The sequence below is a fragment of the Typopeltis vanoorti genome, chromosome 22 (genome assembly GCF_054136105.1).
Source record: "Typopeltis vanoorti isolate ZY-2024b chromosome 22, IOZ_Tvanoo_1.0, whole genome shotgun sequence".
Classification (NCBI taxonomy): Eukaryota; Metazoa; Arthropoda; class Arachnida; order Uropygi; family Thelyphonidae; genus Typopeltis; species Typopeltis vanoorti.
In genome coordinates, this window is record NC_143570.1 from 64090550 (window position 1) to 64110085 (window position 19536).

At 37.2% G+C, this 19536-nt stretch overlaps 1 protein-coding gene across 4 annotated transcripts in view; it reads left to right on the forward strand.

Annotated features, from left to right (window-relative positions):
* The window catches only part of LOC150094462 (hemocytin-like), a 2636009-nt gene that overhangs the window by 1623364 nt on the left and 993109 nt on the right, over window positions 1-19536 (forward strand). For all 4 annotated transcript variants that reach the window (XM_090412206.1, XM_090412207.1, XM_090412208.1 and 1 more), the window contains 2 exons: window positions 5038-5185; window positions 15749-15790. In XM_090412206.1, the coding sequence (XP_090268332.1) occupies window positions 5038-5185; window positions 15749-15790 (190 nt within the window). The remainder of the gene's footprint in view (window positions 1-5037; window positions 5186-15748; window positions 15791-19536) is intronic.

Sequence of the window (19536 nt, forward strand, 5' to 3'; positions counted from 1 at the left end):
GCTGAAGATCTTGTTATTGCCATTTCTCTAATCTAATTATGCTGTCACACTATCCTATCTTACCCTACCCTATCCTATCCTTCTCATCCGTCTAGGACAGGTTGAGTCCTCTACTAATGAGGGGTTTCTGGCATATTAATGCAGACAGCACTCTATAATAAACATTAGTAAATTACTAAAGTGGATATTTCTTTTAAAAAGTAATCTTGCCCTTCATAGAGTATTGTATTCCCATCCACTCATCACTAGATTTTACCTTTAACAGGGGTGGACAGGGGAACACAGCATGAGAAAGATGGAATCTCCAAGAGGATGTGAACATGTGTAGACAGGAAAGGAATGGGATGACCTGGGATCGAGGTAAGAGTTGAATTTGAAGAGGGTTATAAAATGAATAAGCAGAAAGTGAAATGGTTTCAGTTGATTGGAGAAAGCACATCGAATGAGTGGTATCAATGAAACTAGCCGTAGATCCAGGAATGAGCTGCTGTGTTTCTATATAAATGCTAGAAGTGTAAGAAACAAGGCAGATGAAATGGTTGCATTAATTGAGTCTGTTCACCCAAAAATATCTGGGGTTTTTCATCCCGCAATCAGGTAAACCGGTCCCATGATCACACAGCGATACAGCCAAGAATACTTAGAGGCATAGGGGTAACCATCCTATCCTCGTATTTCAGTTACAAGTGGAAGTAACCAATTCCATGAGGTGTTTACAAAGACCAGGCAAGGCAGGTGACTTGGTTGATAATGTAGCAAAAGTGAGGTGTGAACAGCAATTAGTTAATGAAGTCAAAAAGAATCTTAGGGAGTTCTTTTGATATGTAGCCAGCAAAAAAAAAAAAAAAAGAATGATTATTGAAGAATAAAATTGATTGGAGAAAATGGTATAAAGACTGCTGTTGAGTAAGATATAGTGGAGATACTTAATGAGCAATTCATAAAGGTCTTTCAAACTTGTGAATGTGACTTCAGGAAAGTTTGAGAGCAGTGATGATGTGAGGAGAGACTGACTGTAAATGAGCAAGAGGTGTATGAGGAGTTGAGCAAACTAGATGTTAATAAGGCTGTGAGACTTGATAATATATCACCATGTATTCTAAAGGAATGTTCCAGAATGTGTCAAAGAGTTGACATTTGCCTTGACTTATTTTTTAAATATGTGTCTTGCACTGGGTCAAGTTCCTAAGGAGTGAAAGGATGGCAAGATTGTTCTGCTTCATAAGGGAGGTATGGATATGTATGGATATTGGATAGTTGTTAATTATAGAGAAGCATATAATATCTATGCTGTCAATGGAATCCTCTTTAACCATGAAAGTGAAAGACGAGGCTATGTGGATGATGCTTCAGCAAGAAGAACCTGAAGATTTAGTTATAGCAACAGGAGAGTCCCATAGTGTTCGAGAATTTGTTGAGGCTGCTTTTTTTTGCATAGGACAAGAGATTATGTGGGAAGGTTCAGGTCTGGAAGAAGTGGGCAAAGAGAAAGCTACTGGACTAATATGTGTTAAAGTGAATCCAAGATACTTTCATCCAGCTGATGTGGATTTTTTGTTGGGAGATGCAACTAAAGCAAAGAGAAAATTGGGATGTAGTCCTAAAATTTCATTTGAGCAATTGGCGAAGAGCATGATTGATGCAGATATTGCTCTGATGAAGAAAAATCCTGCAGCATAGGTCACTGCAAAAAAAAAATAAAAATAAATAAAAATAAGACTGTTTCTTTTCATTCCATGTTAAAATTAAAAGAGAAATATTATACCAGTTGCCTTCAGGAGTATTCTTGAAAGAACAAGGGAAAATGTGCCGTCTGGACATGATTTATCACTTTCCATGTTGGTATGGGAGTAGAATTAGGGGAACAGTATCAGTATATTTATGGAGTTTTGCATTGCAAATGAATTAGACCTCTAATAGATTTTATATATTTTTTAATATTGTGTGAGTGGGAGTTTTTTAATTATATTTGTAATGTGTTTTGGAAATATTAGTTGTTAATTGCTACTCTGTTAGCGCTTTTAATATTTTCTAACGTCAAATTTGCCAGTCTTATCAGAATGTTAGTTTAAAATAGTAAATTATGTTTATGTTGCCAGACTTCATTTAAATTTTTATTTTAAATGAAGTTAAAGGAATATTTCAGAGCTATTTTTTATTATCATCATTTTTCTATTTTGTTGTAGCATTTTTAAAATATTTTCAGTTTTCATCATGGACTTTTATTACAATCAGTGAATTCTGATATCCAGATATCAAATTGATGCATGTTATTGTAAATATTGAAATGAAATAACATTTCACTTAATCTTTTTTGTTCTTTCTTTTAAGTTAAAATATAATTGTAATGTCTAATTTGTATGTGGAGCCACTCTACTTCTCCAACCAGAGGCTACGATATCTAACAGATGAAATAACTAATATAAAATTTTTAATTCATATTAAAAAAAAAAAAATATATATATATATATATATATATATATATAGAAAGAGAGAGAGAGAGAGAGAGAGAGAGAGAGAGAGAGAGAGAGAGATGGAAATATATTGGCTACCAAAAGGGGTAGCCGATATATTCCCTCAGCTAGTCTTTCCCCTCCCCTCTCTACCAAAGGAAGAGAGGGGAGGGGGAAGACTAGCTGAAAGATGAAGAGACTATTGAAGCTGGAATAGTCAAATGCCTAATCCTTGAAGCGAAAAAGAAGATTTATATTTATATAAGATATATTTTTATAAGATATTTATATTTATATAAGATAGATTTATAAGATTTATAAGATGTAGATTTAAAAAGATTTATATAAGAAATATTTATATAAGATATATTTTATATAAGATTTATATAAAAGAAGATTTGATGAAATGAGTGGAAGGTGGGTAATTATTATGGTGGATTTCAACTATGATAACATTGATTGGAAAGAGGAGGGCACACATGTGAGGAAGGAACTGGATTTTATTCAATTACTGAGGGATAACTATCTGAGACAGCATGTAATGGAAAATACTAGGGGTTCGAGAGTGCTTGACCTAGTAATAGCCTGAGAATTTGACTGTAATGAATTTGACCATGTTGTCCCCATTGGCGAGAGTGATCATAAGGTCTTGACCTGGGAGGTGGCTAAATGTGTGAAATTTTTGATTAAGACAGGGTACATGTTGAATTACGGTGCTGGCAAGTATGACAAGCTTAGGAGATTGCTTGGTTCAGTGCCATGGCATGTAAAACTGCAAGGGCTGGATGTTGATAGGGCATGGGAAGTGGTCAAGGAGCATTTGCAGGAGGTTATGGCTGACTGTATACCTAGGGTCCGAATAGTAAATCAAGTAGGGGTTAAATGGATGAATAATAATATACCTGTGAAATTATTATCAACCACCCTAATCTTAACAATAATGATGGTTGCGAGCCTGGCTGGCCGAGTGGTTATTGTATCTGCTCTCCAACCAAAAGGCTGCAAGTTTGAATCCTGCTATGGGCATGGATGTTTGTGATTGTCTTTGGAAATACTAGTGGTGGTGGTTGGCTGTAGATGGCGTTGGTGTAGTTGTGGTCAGTTGGTGGATTGAGTGGCGGTGACAAAGTTGTAGAGCAAATCCCCTCCCTTGATGAGTCCTTGGACTTCCTGGAAGTGTCTGATAATAATAATAATAATAATAATAATAATAATTATTATTATTATTATTATTATTATTAATCCCGCAGTTTGAATCCCACATAGGCTTGAATGTTTGTGTGATTGTCCACTCTTCTAATATGGATTGGGTAACCCTGGAGTAATTGACCCAAAACCTACTGAAATGGTGGGAGAGGCCTTCACCCTGCAGTGGGTAGAAATATAGGTTTTCAGGTTTTTTTTTTTTGGTTTTTTTTTCATATGTGTGTACTCCAGATTATAACCTTAATTTGAAGGTCAAAATGTCGGGAAATTAAAAAAAATATTTCTAACATGGTTGTAGTCTCCATAATTTGTCTGAAATGGAAGTAAAGGCTTGAAGTTTGGGATGCATTGATGTAAGGCCACATACACTGTTGGTGGAACTGTACTGAAGGAAGTAGGGGAGGCACTGGATCTGGGGGTAATGACTGATAGAAACTAGAAATTAGGGAACATATTGCAAGTGTGGTGAAGGTAACCCAGAGGATTGCTGCAATGCCGAGGAGGATGCTGACCTGCAGAGATGAAAGAGTTCTCATTCCATTGTATAAAGCAATGATCAGACCACACCTAGACTATTGTTCTCAAATTTTGTCCCCAGGATTTGAAGGGGATAAATTTACCATGGAAAAAGTGCTGAGTTAGATAACAGAGATGGTATCAGGACTGTACAATGTTAGTTATGAAGATAGGCTGAGGGACTATAGACTGCAGTGCATGGCTGATAGAAGAAGAAGAGGTGAGATGATTCAGACTTTTTAAACTGTTGAGAGGTAGTTTGGTTGACATTGAGGAGTTCTTTCATTTGGTGGAACAGGGGGGGAAGAGCAAGGACAAAGGATCATCCTTGGAAGTTATGGAAGGAAGTTGTGAGCAAGAGGAAAAGTGGTTTCTTTGCATGGAAAGTGATTGAACCATGGACTGCATTGCCTGATAGAGTAGTGAGGGCACAAACGATCAATGAGATCAAGGAGTGATATGATAGACTATGTGTTTTCTTGGGTGGGCCTCACAAGATGTGTCTTTTGACTCATTGAGGCCCAAATAATAATAATAATAATAATGAAATGCTTTGCAAAACCAGAAATAATTGATAATCATGAATAATAAAATTCCATTACAATTAGAATGCTTACTTGTAGGAATATTTTAGGTAACTAATTCTGGCAAATCCTGCCTAATTACACACTGTTGCAATTACTTTTCTGTTTTATTTTACTAAAGGATAGCAGTTTGCTATCCCCTTCATCAACTGTATATTTTGTATGGTTTATTCATGTTTCTTGATCTTGATGTTTTTTTCTGTTTCCTCATTACTAATTATAATGCATTTTTTATATTTCTATATCAAAAAGTCACTTTATGTTTCAATATTCCATAGCATTTTGTTGGAAATGAAGACAGGAATTCCATTCGAACTCACATGTTTACTACTACTGTTGTTGCACAGTACTTGAGAATAATGCCTCTTAAACATCATGGGAAAGTGGCAATGAGAATTGAAATCCTTGGATGCTTTGAACCATATCGTAAGTAACAATTATTTTTGTTATTATTATGTTTGCAATAACAGCAGTCATGGAATTATTATTATTATTATTACGGGTATCTCCATGGAGTCAGTAGACTCATCGCGGGAGACCCAAACTAGCAAAACAATATCTGTCATATCTCTTCTTGAATTCATTTACAGACAAAGAGCTCACAACTAAGTCAGGCAATGAATTCCACTCATTCACCACCCTCCAGGCAAAAAACCTTGTTCTGACACCTTTGTTAACCACACTCTTCTTTAATTTCCAGAGATGGCCTCTTGTTCTTCCATCACTATCACACAGCTGAAACATTTCCCCTGCATGAATCCTATAAAAACCTTTTAGTAATTTGAATGTTTCTATCATATCCCCTCTTCTTCGCCTATCAACCAATCTCTGCAATCCACAAGCTCTCAATCTATCAATGTAGGGAGCATTTTTTATATCACTCACCAACTTGGTCACTCTTCTCTGAACCCTCTCCACAGCCTCCTCATCTCCAAGGAATCCAGGTGACCAGACCTGAGCACAGTAATCCAAATGTGGAAGTATCAATGCTTTATAAAGGGGAATAATAACCTCTTTATCTCTGGATGTCAGTGTGTTCCTCAACAACCAAGTAATCCTATGTGCAATCTTGGACACCTTAGCAATGTGTCCTCTGAACTTCATCTCCCTATCTACCAATACCCCTAAGTCCCTAGCCTCATCAATCTCTTGGAGTACCTTTCCATCGATGTAGTACACAGCTGGTAATCTTTTAATCCCAAAATGCATGACTTTACACTTTTCCACATTGAACTGACATCCATTTTCTTTTGCCCATTTTACCAGCTTATTTAAATCCTCCTGCAAACTTTCAACATCAGCTTGATTTTTTATTCCACTACACAACTTTGCATCATCAGCAATCAACTGAATATCTCCCTTTAAGCCATTTCCTATATCATTTATATACAAATTAAACAACATTGGCCCAAGCACAGAGCCCTGAGGCACACTACTGGTCACCTGCCTCATTCTGGACTCTGCTCCTCCATACACCACCTTATGGTATCTCTCCCTGAGCCATTCTCCTATCCATATCACCAATTTAATATCCATTCCCATCTGCTCCAATTTGTGTAACAGTGTTCTATGGGGTATCCTGTCAAAAGCCTTAGCAAAATCCAGAAGTACCACTGTGTAGCCAGTTCCTTTGTCCAACTCAGATGTTATTCTATTATGAATAGTTAATAGATTGCTAAGGCAGGATCTACCTTTAACAAAACCATGTTGGCCTCTATAGAGTATCATATCCTGATCCACCCATTCTTGAATTTTGTCTTTAACCAACTTTTCCAATACTTTTACCACTACTCCTGAGATGGTGATTGGTCTGTAATTCAATACCGCAGTTTTAGAGCCACCCTTATGCAAAGGAACCACTTTGCCTAACTTCCACTCCCTAGGGACCATACCAGAGTTCAAACTTAAATTAAATATCCAGGTAAGAGGGGTTGACAATTCATTTGCACATTCACGCAACACCCGAGCTGATATTCCATCTAAGCCTACCGCAGTGTTTGCATTTAAGTTTTGCAATATATTTAATACCTCTGATTCTTTAGCTTCAATTCTCACATTTGGTATTGCTATAGGTGTAGAGATATCCTCACTTGGGTGATAGACTTTTGAGAAGTGATCACTCAGTAACTCGACTATTACATCTGATTTTGTCACTTCAATACCATCAGCACCCACTGAGGTTATCCTTCCGAAGTCATTCTTCCTCTTACTTGCCACATAGCGGAAGAACTCTTTAGGATTACCCTTGATCTCTTTGGCTAAGGTCTTCTCATAATCTGATTTAGCTTTTCTTACTATGCTGGTAACCTTCCTAGCTTGAGCCTTGTACTGCTCATGGGTGTCCTGATCGCCCTTCTCCTTGTAAATTCTCTATAACATTTTCTTTTTTTTGCAGTTCAAGCTTGATACTACTGCTCATCCATCTAATGCCTGCCTTGTTTGACCTCCTGACGATGGGGACACAATCTGATATTGCTTTCCTCAGATACCTGCTGATTTTATCCCAAGCACTGCTAACATCTTTCCCTTGCAATATGTTCTGCCATGGGATGGCTGCAAGCTCACTCCGAAGCTTGTTATAATTGCCTAACCTGTAGTTCCGTACATACCCCCTAATAGAAAAATCCACAGATTTTGCAACCTCCCAAGTCAATACCACATGATCGCTTTCACCAACTGGAGGTAACGAGAACACCTTACTTATGCATATAACCTCTGAACCAATAACCAGGTCCAACACTCTCACACCACGTGTCCCTTCAGTTACATGCTGTTTCAAGTAATTATCTCGTAGAAGATGTATGAACTCCATTTCCTTTTTGCTACGTGATATTTCCTCCTTCCAATTGATATCACCATAATTAAAATCCCCCATAATAATCACTAAGCCTTCACTCATTGCACTAAGTTGCTGATGCATGAATTCAATATCTCCCCCCGTACTCCCTGGCCTATAGCAGCATCCAACTGTATATTTGGTTGCGTTGGTCACTATTTCGCACCAGACTGCCTCAAATGAACTCTCATTCACATGTCTATCATCATGATATACTACTTTCTTTGGCTGCAACACATCAGCTATCATCAACAGTACTCCTCCTCCTGTTCTATCTTCTCTATCCTCCCTGAAAATACTGTACCCATCACATTCAATTCCAGTGACCACATCTTCTGCTGACAGCCAAGTTTCACTAATGCCTACAACTTTTGGTGAGATTTCACTGACTAATGCCAAAAATTCTTCTCTCTTATTTCGAATGCTTCTAGCATTGGTATACAAAAATTGCAGATTCCCTCTAGATCTTGTACCGGCTTTAGAACTGATATATAAGTCACTAACTACCGTAGTCCTATGTTGATTTTTATCCCCTCTCTTCTGCAATTTATTCTGCCTATAAGGATCAATAAATACACAATCGGTGCTAAAGTTTCTCTCTCTTACACTCAACCTTTTCAATATTAGTTTCCCTTCCCAATAACTTCAACCTGTTCAGAAAACAATAACTTCTTCAATCGCTTATGTCCTTCCATGTTAAGATGCAGTCCATCTCTAGCATACAACTGCCTTTTTCCTTCAAACACACTCCAAACATCAACAAACTCCAGACCTCTTTTTCTGCACATTCTTGCAATCATATCATTCATTATCATTGCTCGTCTACTTAACTCGTAATTGTCAAAACGAGGCAGCACACACACTATTCTCCCATTGACACTTTTCCTCTTCACAATATCTAATAATGTTCTTAAATCTTTTCCTACCCGATTTATACTACCTCTCAGGTCATTCGTACCCACCATAACTATCATCTTGTCTGTTTCATGCCCTCTCTTTATTGCTAAAGCCACTCTTTCTGTTGTCCCATCAGCCAAGCACTCCTCATGCATACCACTCTCCATACCCTTAATCATAGAATCACCATATATTTTACCACTCATAACTTCATTCAAGTCCACACTCATGGACTCATTCTCTACACTATTCAGCATGACTCTCCCAGCTTCATTACTCAACTCTCTATTACTTACCCCCCCCCCCCCCCACTCTCACTACATCTCATTTCTTCTAGGCCACTTGTGGTTTTATTATGTTGACTCCCAATCACTCCCATACTATTTATTACTGAATCATTCACCAAAGACTCACCCATATGTAATCCTGTTCTAGTTACTTCAGCTAAAGTAATCTCTATAGTCCTAATTTCTCTGTTTAACACATTAAACTCAGCTTTAACTTCCAGTATCTCCTTACCGATCACTTCCACTTCCTCATGAAGAAGATGAAGGTCATTTTTCATTTTCATAAACTCCCGCCGAAGTTCTTCCGCTACGGTCCCGATGTCAGCTTCTATTCCTAAACGCTCCAGCCTATCCCGACACTTCTCACATACGTCGACATTTTCCTTCTTCTCATTTTGCCAGACCGACCACAGATCCTTCACATTTTTCGGTGCATACATATAGCAGTTTCCGCAATGCATCCATTGCGAAAAATCTAACGCTGAGCCAGCCTTTCGTGTAGTAGTAGAAGTCCTGCGCGCCGCTGACGTACGTTTCTTGTTGGACGCCATCTTTACACGTTGATATAGTGAAACAAACGGCAGTGAAAACACAATATATACAACACAGTTCTAAACAATAATACCACTGAAGGACACTTGTTTCTAACCGATGCACAATTGCAGCACAATTTGTGACAAAAAGCCACACTATATTTAACTTTAAAAACACGTTTTCTAGACTAGCTAAACTCGACCGCCACATTTACCAAGGACACTAGCGCCTCACACTAGCGAATCAACAGACTTATGGTGTAGGGTGTTACTCAACAAGCAACATATCCATCATATTGAACTATAAACTCATCCTCACTTCCAGCATTCACAATGAATTACAGCAATGTGTTCTATGCACTCAACACTCCATATTAGAACATCTATTCTTGACACTCTCACCAACTACACTTTTAGACAAATTTCAAAAATAACCTTTCATTTGTCCCCCTATATCTTCTGCTTTTTATACAATCTTATGTTAATCAACTAAAATCCTCTCATTGACTTTAACCTCTATATCATATCACCTCTTTTCTTTTTATCCACCAAACTGTGCAGTTTACATATCGTTGAACTTTCCTCATAGCTAATCTTCATTTCTAGGTTCTGATACTGTCTTAGTCACTTATAATATTGGTAATATTGGACTGGTAATATTGGGTAAGTGAGAAGAGAATTCCAAGTATAATGAGGGGTTCTCTCTTCGGGGTTAGTCCAAAAGGAATGCCTCCAAGATCCCACTTTCCATAAACTTTTAAATTTTTTTTGTCTGCATTAATAATTAATCCCCTACTTTTGCTGAATTTTTCCAAAATTCCAAAATATATATATATGGAATCATTATCCTTCAAAGTTCATACTACATCATTGGCATATGCCAGTGGTTCTTAACCGGTGTTCCCTGGAACACTTGTGTTCCGCAAACTGGTTGCAAGTATTCCGCTGGTGAAAGATGTCACATGACACAGTTCCGAATGTAACTGGCTACTCTGATCCTAACAATTGAAGACTGCTATTCCAGGATGTATTATATCTACACATTGTTTTTTGCACAGAGGATCCTAATTCCAAAAACATTACCAGCAATATTAAAACCTGTACTGACCAAGTCGTAAATGTGATAAATTACATCAAGTCAAGACCTTTAAAAGCATGCCTTTTTAAATTCCTTTGCACATTTATGGAAGCCAAGTACGGATCTTTGCTTTTGCATACTGAAATAAGATGGTTATCCAGGGTGCTATTCCTAATATTAGAACTTAAGAATGTATTGGCCCTTTTTTAAAAATGAAGGTACAGATGCTTTTGTAAAATGTCTTCAAAATGATATTTGGTGTGCTAAAATGGCATGTTTAGCCGATGTTTTTAATTACTTAAATAGTGTTAATACAAGTATCCAAGGGAAAAATGGAAATATTTTGACATCCACTGACAAACTATCAGCTTTTCAGAAAAAATTATCTCTTTGTAAAAACAGCATATCAGAAAAAAAATACAGTAGATATGTTTCCTTTGCTCAATAATAAAAAATGTCGAGGGAATTATTTCTGTTATAACAGAACATTTAACAATACTGGAAGAAAAGATTTCAAGTTACTTTCCTTCCTTAAAGATACACAATTATGACTGGATATGAAATCCATTTGGCACAGTTAATACATCGAGTTGTGAATTTTTGTTACAAGAAGAAGAACGATTAGTTACCTTGTCAACGGATCGTACTATAAAAATGAAATTCTCTGAAATAACTCTTGAAGAATTTTAGATTTTTGTCCAAGCTGAATACCCAGCTCTCTCCAAGGGCACTGAAAATTTTGTTAGTTTTCAACATCATATTTGTGTAAGCTCAGTTTCTCAATATTAACCAATATACCAATATAAAACTCAATATTAACCAATATAAAAAACTAAAAGAGATGCGGGTAGCTATATCACATATTAGACCTGATATTGCTGAATTCTGCAAAAGCCGACAAGCTCAAGTATTGCATTAAAATAAGTTCCATTTATAAAAGGCAAGTCCATGCTATGTTTGTTGTTAGTTTTATGACCCTAATGCTTTTGGTGTTCCCCAAATTTTTCTTATAATCAAAAGTATTCCGTGACTTTGAAAAGGTTAAGAACCACTGGCATATGCTAATACCTTATTTTCTTTCATAGATGAAGGAACTGTTATTCTTCACACAGCATATGTATTGTTGACTTCCTGTATGAAAGGTTCAAGAACCAATGCAAAGAGCAGTGCACTGAGAGGACAACCTTGCTTGACCCCTTTTTGAATTTTTACTGGGTCTGACAGGAACCCCATTAACTAGGAGGCAGGTGGTTGAATTGGCATAGGGTCCATTGATAATTGATAGCAGTTTTTTACCTATACCAGTTTACTTGAGTATGCAGAATAGAAAGGGATGCCGGACATTATCAAATGTTTGAGTAAAGTCTACTGATAGTACTGCGATCGACTACTTTTTCGTGTTAACTAAGCAGATTAGATCATGTAGCAGAAATAGATTAAATTCTACTGCTCGACCTGGTACTCAGTACACCTCTTTTAATTAAGTATCTCATTCCCACTTTGAGCCTGTTATTGATAATATGGAAAAATCTTTCGTAGTCAATATTAAAATAGAGAAATAGGTTTACAGCTGGATAGGATATTAATAGGATATTAATTAAGTGGTGTGAAGTCATTAAGGTGTGATCTCTATTAGGTTTAGGAATGAGGACAGTATGGCTTGCTAGAAATTCACTTGGTATGTGTCCTGATGAGAGAAAGCAATTTAATAGTGTAACTGGAATGAGAAGAATAAAATCCGAGGCTTCGCAACAAAGGTCTATCCATATACCAACCAGGCCTGAGGATTTTCTAAATATGAGATTACATCAGTGGGTGCCAGACCCAGAGGGGATACCAAATTGACAATTGACAATTGACATTTATGTCTTTAGGGGTGAAGCAAGATGCTTTTCATATTCCCTGCTATCTGTCGTGGTTACAGTGAGGGTAAAATTTACGAGCAGTTTGCTCGCCCTGAATGGGCATGGAGATTATGTATCGCTATAGGAGGCTAATATAGTTTTTGGTCTTCTATATTTAAATATGTCCATTGGCTCGTATGCTGCAGCTTGTTGAACCAAATCGTTGGGATGTGTGGACGTCTTTAGAAAAAATTTGGAAGCTAAGGATTGTAGATAAGAGAGAATATAGGGAATATTTGTGTCTCTGTGGAGTTGGCTGTTTCTAACATACCATGGGGCGTTCAAAATCATTCTCAAGCACTTGTTCTGCACTCGCTGTATCTTAATAATGTTAGTATTAGAGGTGTGGCTCCAGGCTGGGTGGATTTGCTGGGTAGTTCTATGGTGTTGTCGAAATCCAAACTGTTCTTTAGGGAGGATGTCTAGGTCATTTACTGAGGTTTGGAGTCGTGAGAGGATGACCTTCTCTGCGACCTTACCCAGATTGGAGATGAGACTGATTGGACGATAATTCTGCGGTAAGTGTGGGTCTTTGCCTGGCTTATGTATAGGAATCACATCAGCCATTTTCCAGGTGGAAGGAAAATAGTGAAGTCTTAAGATTGCATTTATTATATTGGTCAGATGCACTATAACTTTTCGAGGCAGCAGCTTGATCACCCTGTTTGAGATGCTGTCTGGTCCAGGAGCTTTATTGTTCTTAAGTTTTTTAATAATATCATATAATTCAACAGGTGATGCGGGTGCAATATGATCGGCACTGGTGTCTGGGAGGTTTAGTGCATGCCTAACCTGTCTGTGGATTTTGTACAGATGATTGAAATCAATGTTGTTATAAGAAGGTTTGCACTAATCCTCAAGATTTTTAAGTATGGCTTCTGCCTTATCTGCATCTGTGTGGAGGGATACCAAATTTGAAGTAATGAAGACATCATATTTCCATATACGAGTAACCAAAAGGTGTCACACCTTATTATTAAAATACTCTGGATTAGAGATAGTTGTTGAAAGTTTTTCCACTTGGTTATACTATAAATTAAAGATGCCAAGAAACTACATTCTCTTGGTTTAATCCATTATCCAAGTGAAAGCAAACAAAGTTTGCATCTGTAGTATTTTCAGGACATGGCAACCCATATATAGAGGCTAATGACTTTACATTACTTGTCTTAGTATTACATGTCCATAAGAATATTTGCTGTGTATTATGGGATATTAATGCAAGTGGTCTGAAGTCATTATCCTCTATATACAAGTTGCCCTGTCCTGAAAATATTTCAAGTGCAAACTTTTGTTTACTTACACCTGTATAAAGGATTAAAGCAAGGATATAATGGGACTGGATGGTATTTCACCACGAGTTTTGAGAGAATGTGCTAGGGAACTGACAGTGCCTTTAACCTGGCTTTTCAAAGAAAGTCTGGCTTCGGCAAAGGTACCCAGGGAATGGACGGAAGGTAAGATAGTGCCATTGTATAAGGGTGGTAACAGACTGGAAGTGTCTAATTATAGGCCAGTCTGTGTGTCATCAGTAGTTGATAAGATCTTGGAGAAAGTAGTGAGGGGCCGTATACAGTATTGGGCAGATGAAGGTAATGTTATCTGTGAGAGTCAACATGGATTTGTGAAAGGGCGCTCTTGTTTTAGCAATATGCTAGCCTTTTATAATAAAGTTACGAGAACATTAGATGAGGGAAAGGCATATACTGCAATTTTCTTAGACTTAGCAAAGGCATTTGACAGGGTGCCACATGATAAACTGATATTTAAGTTGCAGCACATGGGTCTGGATGTCAGATTGGTAAACTGGATTCAGGATTGGCTGTCAGATAGGTATCAGAGAGTTGTGTATGGTGGAGCAGTTTGAAGGAGGCAGAGGGTTACAAGTGGGGTCACACAGGGCTCAGTACTAGGACCTATATTGTTTAACCTTTATATCAATGACATTGCCAGTGGATTGCAAGGGGATATTCAGTTGTTTGCGGATGATGCGAAGCTGGGAAGGATTATTAGTAATAGTGCAGATGTGGTAGCCCTGCAAGAGGATTTAAATAAGCTAGATAGATGGGCAAATGAATGGGGGTTAACAGTTTAATGCAGCAAAATGTAAGGTCTTGAGGTTTGGGAAACATCGATGGGATGCTGCATACTCTATGGGAGGAGTTATACTGAAGGAAGTTGGGGAGACGAGATCTGGGGTTGATGATTGATAGAAACCTGAAGTTTAGGGGACATATTGCAAAGGTGGTGAAGGTAACACAGAGGATTGCTGCAATTATGAGAAGGACACTGACCTGCAGAGATAAGAGGGTTATCATTCTGTTGTATAAGTCTCTGATCAGACCACACTTGGACTCATTATTATGTTCTCAGATTTGGTCCCCAGGATTTGAAGGGGATAAATTAACTGTGGAAAGGATACAAAGACGGATGACAAAGATAGTTTCAGGACTGTACAATGTTAGTTATGAGGATCAGCTGAGGGAATGTGGACTGCAGAGTTTGGTGGATAGAAGAAGGAGAGGTGATATGATTGAGACTTTTAAACTGTTGAGAGGTGGTTACAATGTTGAAACTGGGGAGTTCTTTCGCTTGGTTGAACAGCGGGAAGGAGTGATGACAAGAGGCCATCCCTGGATGTTACGAAAGGAAACTGTGAGCAAGAGGGTAAGGAGTGGTTTCTTTGTGTGGAGGGTGGTTAACCGTGGAATGCATTGCCTGATGGAGTGGTGGGAGTGAGAACGGTCAATGAGTTTAAAGAGTGTTATGATAGACTTTGTGTTTCTTAGGGGGGGGCCTCCCCTCAATGAGTCTTGACAGACTTTATATTCTTAAGAAGGACTTCCCACGATGAGTCTTTTGACTCCATGGAGGCCTGAATAATAATAATAATAATAATTTCTTGGCATCTTTTATTTATAAAGTGACTACCTTTGATATCACACTAATATCTTTTATCCTTAAAAACCTCCTGATATCCAATCTTACATTTTTCTTGTTTCCAATCAAGTCATTTGTCTGTGCTATCACTAAATGTTTTTCTCGCTTACTCCTTGTATTCAATTCCTCATTCACCTATTCATTTTACTTCCAGGAAAACATACCTTGTACATGTTCTCATTTTCCATAACTTGAATAATTATATAAATAAATATTATAATAATATCTCCTAAGAAATTTATCCAGACACCAAGCTGCACACTTGACTATCTCATAGTAACACTCATTCAATAATGTAGACTATACCGATACACATTTAAATATAAAATTTACTGATCTTGCTGGAACAAAATGATTTCTTCAGTGAATTACAAATGCATACTCATGGGGATTTAGTAATTTAGTTGGGGAAAAAAAAAGTACACTTAAACATCGCTGGCTGCATGAATTTTCTATTTTCTCTTTCAACAGCTTTTAAATTACAGTGATTTAAAATATACCTTTTATTTTCTAGAAGAGTCTACTTTTCCCCCACTGTCATATATTACTACTCCAGGTAAATATTTTCTTGATATTTCATAATCTAAAATTGTCAATTTTTATTATATTTATTCGCTTGCATTCTTTAGCATCACTTGTATTTAATATATATTTATATTATTATTATTAATTGGTACCTCCAAGGAGAAGGCACACTATTCCACTAAAATTCACTTGCTCCAACTTAGTGTCCTCTTAGTTAATCCTCCAACTACATGACACTACTACAATCAACACAGAGCATCATCTACTGCAAGAAACCACCACTAGTATATATTGTCTGAAAATTTTGCGTATTGTCATGGCTGATTGTCTATATCTGAGATGAAAAACATGAATTTCTGAGAGAAAAAATCCTGCTTCCTCTGTCAGTTAGCTCATCTTCAACTGGAAAAGCCCATATAAAGAATCCTTTCCTCATGGCAAGAATTGAACTCAGTTCTTGTACAATCAAAGGGGGCACTGTACCGTCTCTTCAATTTGTTCTATGGAGGTGCAATTACAGGAACATTTTGAGAGTGGGTCCCTACAATTAAATGAACTCTTTAAAGATCAAAATCATCATATAAATCTAAAGGTTTCATAACTACTTGTTATAACTATTACTGAATTAATACTAAAATAATAATTATTAATAATTAAACTTAGTAATTAATAATTATCACTTGCATGATATCTTCCGCATGCGTGGTATCTTCCACGAACATCTTCCACGCGGTGCCCACTTTGACCGGAATACTTGGAAAAGCCTAAACAGACTCCGGATGACAGGATGCTGCAAATAAAACCTTATCAAATGGGGCTACCTCACTGGCCTAGACAATTGTGAGTGTGTGACAACCCAGTCCACGGAACACCTTCTTTCTTGTTCCTTTCTTCCATCACCTTGTGCAAAAGAGGACCTTATATCCTGCACAGAAAGAGCAGTTGATTGTGCAAGATATTGGAGGAACATCTGACCATGTTTATTGTATATAAGTTATGTATAGTTTCTTTTTTTTCATATTTAATTATTATTCCCTGTATAATTCACCCACCAAATCTAAGCTGATCTCATTGTAATGTATGCTAAGTTGTTGTAAATCATGTTTACCACTTACTTACTACTGTACTACTTGTGTTTGGATACGAAATAAATTAATAATTATTATTAATATACTATTAATAGTATTAATAATTAATATTAATACTATTAATAATTAAATTAGTAATTAGATAGGGCAGGTTCAAGGTTTAGAGGTCCAAGAGGAGAGTGTGTTCCCGGGGTGTGCCAGTAGTGTCTGGTGCATGTGTGCAAAACTTTAGTTGGCAGCCCTAACCCTTCCCCCCTTCCAATAAAAAAATCACTTAAAAATTTTTTTTTAAAGTATTTCCTCCTCTTTGGCACCTTTACTATCCTGGTGCCTGTGTGCATCACACACATTGCACATATGGCAGGTGCACCTCTGTGTGTGTTCCAAATACTAAGTACCATGGATGTCAGTAAAGCTATGAGACTGGATGGTTTTGACCAAGGGTTTTGAGAGAATGTGCTAAAGAACTGACAGTTCCATTGACCTGGCTTTTCAATGAAAGTCTGGCTACAGGAAAGGTACCCAAGGAATGGAAGGAATGTAAGATGGTGCCATTGCATAAGTGCAGTAGCAGACTGGATGTGCCTAACTATTGGCAACATTGTGTTCATTAGTAGTGATAAAGATCTTGGAGAAATTAGTGAGGGACGATATACAGTGTTGGGTAGATGAGGGTAATGTTATCTGTGAGAGGTCAACATGGATTTGTTAAGGGGCACTCTTGCTTTAGTAATATGATTGCGTTTTATAATAAAGTTACAAGAGCAGTTGATGTGGAAAAGGCATATACTGCCATTTTTTTTTGGATTTTGCAAAGGAATTTGACAGGGTAAGCTGATATTTAAGTTGCAGTACATGGGTGTAGATGTCGGGGTAGTCAACCTGATGCAGGATTGGTTGTCTGATAGGTATCAGAGAATTGTATATTGTGGGGCAGTATCAAGGAGGCAGAAGGTTACAACTGGAGTGCCACGGAGCTCAGTACAGGGACCTGTATTGTTTAAACTTTATATCAATGACATTGTCAATGGATTGCAGGGGGTTATTAATTTTTTTTTTCAGACGATGTGAAGCTGGGAACAATTATTAGTATTAGTGCAGATGCCGCAGTCCTGCACGAGAATTTGAATAAACTAGACAGATGAGTGAATGAATGGGTGTATCAGTTTAATGCACCAAAATGTAAAGTCTTGAAGTTTGGGATACATTCATGGGAGGCTGCATAATCGATTGGACAAGCTGTTCTTGACAAAGTAGGGGAGACAAGAGATCTGGGGGCTGAAATTCAGGAAACATATTGTAAAAAGAAGGTAATGAAAGTAACCCAGAGGATTGCTGCAATACTGAGAAGGATGCTATCTACAGAGATAAAAGAGTTATCATTCCATTGTATATAAGACCCTGATCAAAACACACTTAGACTATTGTTCTCAAATTTGGTCCCCAGCATTTGAAGTGTATAAATTAACTGTGGAAAGCATACAGAGGTGGATAACAAAGATGGTTTCAGGACTGTACAATAGTAGTTATGTGGATTCACTGAGGGAATATGGACTGCAGAGTGTGTGGTAGATAGAAGAAGGAGAGGTGATATGATTGAGACTTTTAAACTGTTGAGAGTTACAGGGTTGACACTGGGAGATCTTTCACTTTGTGGAACAGTGGGAAGGACCAATGACAAGGGGGGGGGGCATCCCTGGAAGTTGCAAAAGGAAGTTGCAGGCAAGAGGGTGAGGAGTGGTTTCTTTGCATGGAGGATGGTTGAACCGTGGAATGCATTGCCTGAGAGCAAGAACAGTCAATGTGTTCAAGAAGTGGTATGATAATCTTTGTGTGTCCTAGGAAGGACCTCCCACGATGAGTTTTTTTTAATCCATGGAGGCCTGAATAATAATAAAAATAATAATTACTGAATTATTACTATAATATAAGTGGTTGTGGTAATGGGGAACAAACGACTTTACTGAAACAAGGACCATGTCAGATTGGATATCAGTAGGTTGTTGAGATGGATAAAGGATAAATGAGTGAGAGAAAAGGTAGTGTTCATGTGTGGCCCAGGTATGACAGTGATCAAATGAGGTGGAGTGCAGTGGTGGCTCGTGGCTTAAAATCGTGGGGGGTGCTGCAACTTTCAAAATATGCAGTGTATACATGTTTGTAAGTACAGTGTATACATGTTTGGATAAAATATCAAAATTATGATAAAAATTAAAAAAAAAAATTAAACATGTAAAAATATTGTTTATTATCAATAAAATTATACATTTTGGTATAATTCAAAATTACTTTAAAATAAAATATATTCTTGTTGTTTTGTTTCATGAAAAAATACTGTTTGTAATCGATAAAATTATACAGTTTAGTATAATTCAAAATTACTTAAAAATAAAATCCATTCCTTTAATTGTAATTAAAAGAATGGATTTACAATTTTTGGACATTACAATTAAATTCTTTAATTGTAATGTCCAATTATTTAAAGAGACGGAGTAAACACATAAGTACTACGAACACTCTACTACTGGTGCAAACTGCATATAAACAACAGTGGAACTGAATGAACTGATAGTGCTGCATTACGCTAATAGCTTGCATCTCACTATGACTTGCATATGCTTGCAAACGTAGCAATATGACACTGTGGTAAACACAGTGCTGCTAGCATCCTTCGCCCTCCTAATTGCTA